We start from the raw sequence: 10,570 nt of genomic DNA, 5'->3' as shown, positions 1-10,570 counted from the left end.
CCCCAAGGGATAAGGCGATCTTTTAATGGCACTAAGGCGAGGGGATGGTCAAGTAATTCGCATTTAATTAATTATAAGTGCCAAGTAAACTTTAATTGTGGAGTTTTTAGGGGTATGATTTCCCCCTGGCAGCCCAGAAAAGTATGCACTAGCTTATCCCACTCCCGTTCACGGGAACATATAGGTATACGTACGTACGTAGATGGCCGGAGAAAAAAAGAGATATATTTCAATTGAAGGATGTTCGCACCCGGAGTGAAGATGGAATAGCTTTCGTTTTATATCTGCTTTTCTCCACCCACTTCGAGAGCTCGGGGCCATTTATCAGCACGTGAAAAGTTGCCAACTGCCAGCCAAGAACTTTAATAATGCAAAACTCAAACATTTTTCACCATCTCGTTATATTGAGACCTCTTCGAGGGGCGTGGCTCCGGAGTGGGCGTGGCCCTGACGTTCCCCGACACGATGATCTCCTTATTTATGCATTTATTTTGTTGACATTCTGCAGTCAAAACTTGCTGAGCTGCAAATGGATAACTGACTTTTTCGGCGACTTGGACTGCGTTCGAGAGTTCAAAGTGCGGGCCCGAAAAAAATGAAATAAAATCGGAAACGAATGAGAAATGCATGGCAATTTTGTTATGCAAATGCGCTAGAGAGCATACAAATTGACAGCGAATGGAGAGCATTCGGATGGCCTGCATTGAAATGTAGAACTTGTGACATTTATTTATAGAGATACAGCAAACAGGATTTGGCCATTCGGCCCTCTGCACAGAGAAAAAGTTTCGATTTATAGGATTTTCCAAATCAATTTGGAGATACGAGTATGTGAACTGAAATGACTGCGTTGGAATCGGAACCTGCAGCCTCTTGTTAATGTAATACCATCAAAGTACCACACCTATTTATTTTCACAAGATAGATTGGGATATAATAGGGATTTATATGCTCTAATTTCTTTCTGTGCCGAGAAGTGGCTTTTAAATTCATTCGGAGATCCTACTTGGGGTCGGTCAGCCAGCCGACAAGTCAACAGGAGTTTCTGCACCATTTAACCTGAGAGCGTCTTGCGAATAAAATCAAATTTGGTGTGAAGCCAAAGCGAATTGTTGTCCCACCGAAAAGGGAACAGGCGATGGCCAAAGAAGTGAAAATTGCGTGCAAAGTGGGGCCCCAAAAGGAAGCTGGCTCACCTCCAAAGTAAATAAATGGTAAAATGGAAGAGTGGTTCGCACGCATTTAAAATGGAAATCATTTATGGTCGACAGAGCCCCCAGCCATTTGTTCCCCCTCCACTTGCCGCCCATTTGCATTTCCGGCAATTAACAAAGGACCCGACCAAGGACAATGCATCCTCGAAAAACAAGCCAAGTGAACTGAGCTACGAATTGATGCATGTTGCTCTAGGGGATTTTGTAATTTTAAATTTACAAGATTTTTATTATGAAATTTTATGGCACGTTTTATCCCAGATTTTTCCCTTTTCCGTTTTTCCTTTTGATGCATTTTTTATGAAATGTGCAGCTTGGCGTATGAGCAATTAAAATGCCAACCAGCGCTTACGCATAATTATCATAATTAATACCAAGCTTTGTAATCGACTAAAGCCAGCTCAAACTCTCTGAGGGAAAACAATTTAAACATATATACTCGTATATGCAAAATTACATTTCATTCCATTTTATTTTATGTCTGGCACACATCTCAACGGTTTAATTAAAAGGCGTAATGCCTTAAGCCCGTCGGCTCAGACATGGGTGGCCTGAAAAAAGTTACAATAAATTTTTACGACTCTAATGCGGAGCCGAAATGACACAGAAACCCTCTGGCGAAGGGGGCGCAGGCTGGAGGGGCGTGGCAGTGGGGCATGGGGGCTTGGGGGCTTGGGGGTCAGGACCCATATGTTGCAAGGGCAGAGCGAAGGGGCAAAGAGCAAACGCTTGTTAGCTTTCGCTTTTAATCAGCTCGGAGCGCGTAGTTTTCCACGTCTTCTTGCGGCTGAGCCAGATAATGGGCCCCACCACTCTGCATGCACGTCGCCACACATACAGCATACGCATATGTCCCCGCGAAAAGGGGAAATATATGCTAATTTTAATTAGCTCGGAATTTACATATGCCACGCACACTATCCTGCCAGCTCGTTTGCTCTTTTTCGAGGACTGGCACGACCCACGAGAATGCCAGAAATTGGATAGACATTCTTAAACACCCCCTGGCGAGGCGGCTAATTCAATAGTTCGGTGAAGCAAAAAGTTGGCCAACAGATTTATGTAATTAAATGGGATCCCCTTTAAAGGAGACTTCAAAACGAACTTATAGTTTTTGCTAAATTGTTTTTACTGTTATGTTTGATCGTATTTTATTTTACATGTATGTATGTATTTTTAAATGTGATTAGCATATATATAAATTAAATTCAGCACATGCAGGCTACTTTTTAACAAACATTATTATTATTAGCATATTTTAATCAAAATGGTTTCATTTTAGTTTAAGCATCACACCTGTTTCACCTGGATAGCGCAGTCAAATAAATAACATTTGTTAAGCCGTCTGAAGCACTTCAATTTAATTTTACGATTTTGTCTCACCTGGCGAATTATTTTTCTATAAATATTAATCACCTTTTTCTCTGGCCTGGAAAGGCATTAAATCTGACACCATTTGATTAAAGCGAAAACTACTAAGAGCACACATCAACCTACCATACCCCTCCAGTTTCTCCATCCTCGTCTGGCCAAACAAGAATCAAAAGCAATCACGCCTTTGTGCCACGACTCGAAAGTCTGAAGAGATCCTTACCCGAGCAGCCTATTTGCTGCTGTTTGCTCCTTTTAAAGACCTTTGCTTTTTCGAGGGTAAACGCTGCAGAGCCGGAGGTGGGGCCCAGATGACTGAATAAAAGTCAGCCTAGAGTCTTATTGTTTTCGGTTTTTATCTACGAGCTGCTGCTTCAGCTCTGTCACTCGTACTCCGGCGACGTTGGCGATTATTGTTGCAAAGTTAGTTGACAACTTGGCTGCTCGTCCCGGCGTCCCGGCACTTGCACCACCCACTTATCACCACCCACCGCCAGCCCACACCTGCCACCACCCAAGGCCATGCAGATGATGGGCCACGCCACCGAGCGTAATAAGGCCGAAGCCCACTGAAAGACGGAGTCTAGTGAAAATAAACAGTCGGACAGCCAACTTGGGCATAGTTGAGCTTCTCGGGATCTCAGTTTCGCAGTTCTGCAGTTTACCAGTTTGCCAGTTTTCCAGTTTCCCAGTTTCCCAGTTCATAGTTTGCCTGTTGTCTCCCCATTGTCCTGGCCATTCCTTATTTTTCAGCCACCCCACTCCGTCTCTATATTATCATTATGTCTTGGCCCGGACTGGCGACTGGCAAAAAGTTTTGCCATTCTATAACGACTTTGAATTTTTAATAATACCCCGCTGGAGTCCAACAATTTCGCCATCTTTCGGTTGAAGCGGCTTAGCTTTGTTACGAATTTAATGCATTTCTTGGTCGACGGAAATTGAATATCCGTTAAGATATATTAACAATTTATGCCCCCTGATTGCCGACCCGCGATACGGGTGCGGACTGAAAAGAGCTATGCTTTTTGGAGCAAAATGGAAACGAATCGGAACCAAAGCACACTGATATACATGTACAGAAAGGCGGGAGCTGTGGCAAGAGCAGTCGTCATCAGGGCTGTAATGAGCAAGTCAATAGCCTGGCCAGCGAGGGGAAAGCCGGGGAAAGTGGGGAAAAGTCAGGCAATCGATGACGGAGCTGGGAAATGCCGGCAGCCAGCAGCTAGCAGCCAGCAGTCATGCAGCGACGTGCGATAAAAAGCAGATTGCAATTTGTTTTACTGATTTCCATGCTTTTGCCTTTATTTGCACGACGGAAACTTTCATTAACATCAAACAGAAACTGAAATTGAAGCAGTAATGGCATCGGCAGCACTCCAAAGGACAGCCACGGGGGAAATCCCCGTCGAAACGCACTTAAATCCTGGCAAGAATAAGATCTACGGCAAGCTTAAGTGGCATTGTATATGTGTATATTTACAAATGTGCAATGGCCTTATTAAGCTGCATCCTTCATTTGGGCAATTTGCCATTTAATTGATACAGCAAAAGGCACAGTGATGGCAACAGCACCACTTGACACCTCACAAAATTACAAAATTCTTTGGGCAAACATTCGAGCAACAGAAATTCACAAGTCCTACAACCAATTAGTTGGCAAATAATGGAGAGAAATGACTTTTCATCTCTCGACCGCAAACAAAGTCCTTTTGTACTCCAGCCAGGACCCTTTATTTATGCATGGACTCAGACTCCGACTGCGGCCTGCAGGGATGTCGAAGCGAAGAGTGGCGACTCTTGTTGTGTTCCGAGTAATTTGAACAAATTTGCGAGACATTTTGTGGCCTCCGAGCAAATATTTTAGGCCTGACCCAGCCACCCCCATCATCATCATTATTTCGCCTGGCCTTTGCGGACAAAGGCCAATTAACTTAAATAATTAGCCGAAAGTTTTGCCGCCGAGATGAATCTCAGCCCACAAGATGTTTTAGTAATTTCAATAAAATGTTATCATTCGTTTGCTGTCGAGTTGCTCGGGAAAATCCAATCAATTATCGGCAAAAGGGGGAAATCGTAGTCAAAGTTAAGGGCCCTGGGAAATGGGAAATAAGCCGCGCCGCCAACCACAAAGAGGTCGAGCCGACGAGGAGGAGGCCAGGCCGGAGCGTCCTAAACAGAAGGCGCCTTCGTCATGGCCCTTCTGGCGATTGGTCTACTGGCTGGGAGTCCTGATCCTGGTCGCCGGAGTTGGTGTTGGCATGTACTTCACCCTCAAGTCGGACTTCGGCGAGTGCTCCTCCTACGACGTGCGGTGCGATTGAGCCCCCTGGCGATCCAAACTTTCGCAGGGGTGGGCGATTCGATTACCCCTTGAACTTGAGTTAATTAGTACCAGTCATGAGCATTGCTCCAGAAGCAAAGGTAAGTGAGCCATTAGATATTAAACACAAATATTCCAATTTCGTTTGAACAAATTAAACAAGCTAATTTAATTGGTAAGGGGAGTCCCAAATAGGATTCCTCATTAAATTCCAATAAATTTAACTGAGTTACGGGTTTTAAAATTATTATTAATAAAATAATACTTGTCAATCATCAGTAATGTTTTCCCGCCGTAACGAAAGCCTTGAGCATCACCGGATAGATCAACGCTGGAAGATCCTTTATATCATACTCCTACTTGTTATAATCCTAGTATACATTTGCCTGGTCGTTTTATATATTCTCTATAGGATAAGTAAAGAAAATCAATACTGGGTAAGTTTTATTATATTAAAAATATTTTCAATTTATTTCTGTAATTTTTTCCTTTGCAGATTCATTTATAAAGTTACTGACATCCGACCAATATTTGTGGTATTGCTTTTCTGCTTCAATTGTGATACTTTAAGCTTGGTTATTCTTCCGCTATCAGTTCATGTGCACTCCCGAACGCGTCATATATGGACTCTTTCAACCAGATCTTAATTAAAGCCAGATAAAGCACCCACCTCCTTTATTGTTAACAAATACAAAAGCAAGGCCGAAGCCACACTATCTCGTGGTACGCATTCACATACATTTTGCTCATGCTGAAGAGTGTATCTCTGTGCTATTCAAACTTATTGGAGCGCTTCCTTTTGATGGCGCTTTGGTTGACTCTTCAATGGCGAAACACTTTTAGTTGAATGAAGCTAGTGAATGCACATATTTTGGCTATATGGAAAACCCTATGTCGTTATATGTTTTGTGTTTGGTGTTAATTAACAAAGTGGAGTATATTGATTAATGATAAAAAGGGATAACGATTTCGTTGTAACTAAACATTATTGCATTTCTATGAACATTTTGTGATAAATGAAAAATCTCTTTTACCTGAGCGAATGTGAATCTCATTTTATTTTAGTGTACTTACAGGTTAATAAATCTGTTTACTTATTCTGCTTTTATTTAGGCATTTAAGTTGGTTCTTCCAGGTTTCTAAACAACTTCTTATGAGAGGCCATCAGTCAAGGTCAAGCTTAACAAAGATTTGTCGGCAATTCGGGCTTTTATTTCTTTGACACTTGCCAGACTCCTTCCCTCGCTCACAGCAGGTGAAATATAAATAAACTTTTTAATGAACTTCAAGATTTATTGCCAACAGAAGCCGCAGCTCAAGTCTGACACTTTGTGGCTTGGAAATTTCGGTTGGGAATGTGTTGCTCAGATAAATTATTGGGCACAACATAACCTAAAGACTCCCCTAGCTGACTAAAATATTTAAGAGCACCCCGCTTCGACTTTGACTAAATGTTCTGCAAGTAATTGCACTTGGCATTGGAGGAAGCCCACAAATAATATCCCAATGCCAGCTCTGTAGTTTACGAGCCTCCATTGGGTGCACACTGCGTATGCGTAATACCGAGATAATGGCATTAGTATAATTGAACAGTCTTGACTGGTTGTGGGATTTGCCATCATAGGTGGATATCAAAAATTCACAAAGCGAGCGGCTAATAAACGTATTAGAAGCGGATGTGGACACCGACTTTGAGGATAATTAACAATTTTCAGACATCAATTATCGCAATGATCCAACGCAGACAGAGTTGAACTTGAAAAGCTAAAGGACTGGCGTTGGTCCTGTGACTCTGTATCTTTTTCTTTAGTTGTTTCTGTTAGCTGTTTCCCCTTCCTGCTACCAACAAATCCCAGGCTCGGGCACAAGCGATTTGGCTGTATATCGACCCAATTGTGCTTACTTCTCTCTTACCAGAAAAGGAAAAACTTTGGCTGCAAGTTAAGCCGGACAAAACTTCAGGTTGAAAACGGTCGCCCGAGTGCTTAGCCAGCGATTGCTGAATCGAGTACCTTTGGCCAGGTCCTTGATCCGGGTTTAATTTGTGCTCGATTGGCCAGTAAAAATGCGAACTGAATCCAAGTTGTGGCGCGCCAATTCAACAGGCACGTAATGCCGCCAGGACAAAAACAACGGGCGTTGACATCTCCACTCCCGTAAAGGACAAACAAAGCATTTGACATAATGCGAGGGTTTTTTGTGTCGCATATATATATATCTGCTTTATAAATGGTGCCACAAATACAGCCGCACGTGCTGTGGTATGTAAATACGTGAATGTGAGTGTGTGAGTGTGCGAGTCCTGTGTTTGCGTTTCCGTCTGTCAGGATGTTGCTGCTGTGTTGTTTATGCCCATCGTCCTTGTAATGATTGTCGCCACTCGGCAGCCGCCTGCACGTGTTTCCCTTTCGATATTTGCGTTGGTCCTGCATTGTTGCCATGTTGTTCTATGGAAATGTACTTAAGGTCGATCCCCAGCCAAAAAAAGACTGAAAGAGCTCTGTGATTGCAAGTACCCGGAATTTGCATTCAAAAACAATTGCAGTACGGGTCTCTACAGTGCGAAACAATTTAATACAAGCTAAGACTATTCTCTTCCAATTTAATATTATTCTTATTCCAATGTACTGCTGAATATTCCTTGTCTGAGGAAATAAAATTGGTTTAATTGGCATTAACATATCGTTGTTTACCTTTTCAAGTCTCCGAAATAAATTAAATTGTCGAGAAAAGCAGCCGGTTCCCAATTAATTTTAATTTAAATCTTTTATTTTCCGCAAACAGAAAAAATCAGAAATAACCGATTAATTAAAGGTGATAAATCAGTACAAAGTATAACGCATGAACGCAATAATCAGCACATGTTATTATTGACACGCGAAAGTACAAACAATTAAAAATATGACAAAAATGCAAGTCTTTTATTGTAGCTTTTTGCTTTGGGGCCAAACCTGACAACCATTTTCTATTAATTGGATGTGAATAAATGTCATTATTTTTTCGATTTAAATGTGGTTTTGCAGATTTATAAATGAACTGTATTAACTAATGGGAATACTATCAGTTTAAATTTGTAGTACAATTCAGTGACTGTATAAATGTTCTTAAAGATTCAAATAAGTGGCTTCAGATGTCAAACGCACACTCTTCTTGAGAACCTTTTTTGAGTGATTTAATCTTTTATGTTAGTGTCAAGATTTTGTGGCTTCCTTTGAACATATCCTTTTGAAAGAAACAACCGTAAAAGGTGTAACTTTTCACTCAGCTGCATATATTTTTGGCATTTACATAGGTTAACAAATATATTACCTAAACCGAACGAAGAGCTTTCGGTGGTTTTGGGCGCTCGCATAAATCATATTCCCCGGCTGGAAGTGGAGATGCAGCTCTTCCTATCCATCATCAGCAAGCGGATAGCTTAAAGACCACTCAAGCACTCAGGAGCAGATGATTACCCAAACGAAACCGAAGGAGCACATCCTGCTGAGTCCGCTCCAGCTGGATCCTGGTGCTCCTTGTGCATCCGAGGATGAGGCTGTGTCCCCTGGCCGAACTATTGTGGCCTGCCCATGCATTTGCTGGCCTGTGCATCTGTGCATCGGAAACAAGAAATTGTAAAGTGCATGAATACAAAATGAACTGCGAGTACATTAAAGTCTCCCATCCCTCACTTTCCGCAACTAAAAGGGAATGAATACACTCGAGCGTAGTTCGCAAATACTTCAAATACTTCACATGCAATAAAAACACAAAAAGAAAGCCAAAACGGAAACCGCAGTTACAGATACAGATACGGACTGCGTACAGGGATACAGATACAGCTACAGATACAGATATATATACAGATTCACAGGGCGGCACTCAAACAATTTGCATTGTCTGCTGCCGGCCATTGCGGTTTGTTCGGGATTTCCGTTCGACGTTTTTTCTTGCCTTCTTTTGTTTTGTTTTTCCCCATTTTGCACCATTTCGTATGGTGTTACGGGGGCGGAATGGGAGATAAAACCATGAATTGAGGCATTAATTGAATTGATTGAAATTGGCATCAGTGTCGTGGGCAAAAAGAACGGACAACTCCAGCACCCACTCGGCATTATGTAAAACCAAAAAAATACCCCATGATTTTTTAAACAAACTGATGCGGCACCATGAAAGTACGAATTAAAGGGGCCTTTAGCTAGCAGAGGAAATACATCTCAAATTGTAATATTTTTCTGCCTTGATAAAATTAAAAACTTTAATTCCGTTCCGTGAAACACATTTAAAAAAATTTCAATGGCGTTTTAATTATGTTAGTAAAATTTTTCAGTATTTTGAGAGACAAAAACAGATGCGATTTTCGACTTAAAGTCAAAAAAATAATCTTTTTAATCTGCTTTAAATATATATAACCACATATAAAAACCCTTGGAGTATAAAGTTATTAGTGCTAGAAAATAACAAAAACTATGATAAATTAATAACGCTTAACTCTCGGTAACATATTAAGTTTTTACTATTCTGATCAGACTTGTCAGGGCTCCCGAAACTTTGATTTAATATTTCATCAATATTGGCGTACATTGATGGCTTCTGGTCTCCCTCGCCATTTCGTATTTTACCCTTCCGGCTCTGCTCTAATTCCCATTTAACATAAAAAAGTTTTATTCCATTGTTGAAATTTTCACAATCTTGAACTTTTAAGCACTCGAGGCTATATAGTTATAGTGGTATAGTTTCAACGGAAATGATACCGCAACGTGTGCATGGTGGGAAAAGTTTGCGCCAAAGCACTTGAACCGCTTCCCATATTTCGATTATTTACAAAATGGTTTGGATTGTTTAGGCCGCACTCATCGTGGCCAATTCCTTGGGGCCATACCAAATCCCGTCGATTTGCTGGATGTGCCATGGCAACGATTTCCGGCTGCCGATTCCAGTATTCTGTGGCTTGTCATACTGGCATTGCTCCATTGTTCTCGTGCCAAAGTTAATCGAAGCTTAATTAGTTGGCTTGCGAGTTCGGTTTTGTTTTGGGGTATTTCGGGTATTTGGGCTGTCAGCTGGGGCGAGGCACAATTGAGTCACTGTTGTTAACTTAACCAGCATAATGAGTCGAAAAATTGTAGCCAACTCGCAAACAGCAAGCCAAAGATGCCCAATTAGGCCCTGACATTGAGCGTAAAGAAAGTTTTTCCTGTACTTTCCTTGCTTTCGGGCTTTAAGCTTTATTTTTTGCCAGAAACAGCCAGAAGTCAAAGTTGAAAGAACCCATAGAAATGCGGGAGTTTTCTTAATTTGCCAGCAAATTGTTGCGGCTTCTGAAAATAATGGATTCCTTACATTTCCCAGTATATTAAGTGAGGTTATTACTTAGACTTTAAGACGACATGCTCACTTTAGAAACAATATTTATGTATTTTTTTTAATATGTATGAAAAGTAAAAAGTCCCCATAAAGGGCAAAGGCAAAGTTGCTTAGAAGTGAATTGGAACCCTCCTAAAGTTATTGATTGATTGTTTGAAGGTGGGAGAGGCCACTTACCTTCGAATTTTCACATGAATTCAATTTCACTCGCGAAAAATCATGCCACAAAGGTGGGTAATGAATTATATAAGCAAAAAGTACTCGTTTGTATTTGCGATGTTCCCACGCACATTTGGACAAAGTTCTCTTGTTCCAG

The 10,570-nt window shown here is 41.3% G+C and overlaps 1 protein-coding gene across 1 annotated transcript; it reads left to right on the top strand.

The window, feature by feature from the left end:
* The first annotated feature begins 4,611 nt into the window (after positions 1–4,611).
* Positions 4,612–5,912, top strand: LOC108019696 (uncharacterized). The gene is made up of 3 exons (XM_017087590.3): positions 4,612–5,009; positions 5,188–5,345; positions 5,405–5,912. The coding sequence occupies exon 1, from the start codon at positions 4,688–4,690 to the stop codon at positions 4,907–4,909; it is 222 nt and encodes a 73-aa protein (XP_016943079.1). The 5' UTR covers positions 4,612–4,687; the 3' UTR covers positions 4,910–5,009; positions 5,188–5,345; positions 5,405–5,912.
* Positions 5,913–10,570: the final 4,658 nt, after the last annotated feature.

The sequence above is a fragment of the Drosophila suzukii genome, chromosome 2R, assembly GCF_043229965.1.
Source record: "Drosophila suzukii chromosome 2R, CBGP_Dsuzu_IsoJpt1.0, whole genome shotgun sequence".
Taxonomy (NCBI): Eukaryota; Metazoa; Arthropoda; class Insecta; order Diptera; family Drosophilidae; genus Drosophila; species Drosophila suzukii.
The sequence above is the reverse complement of the archived record's forward strand: the minus strand, read 5'-3'. Positions and strand labels throughout refer to the sequence as shown.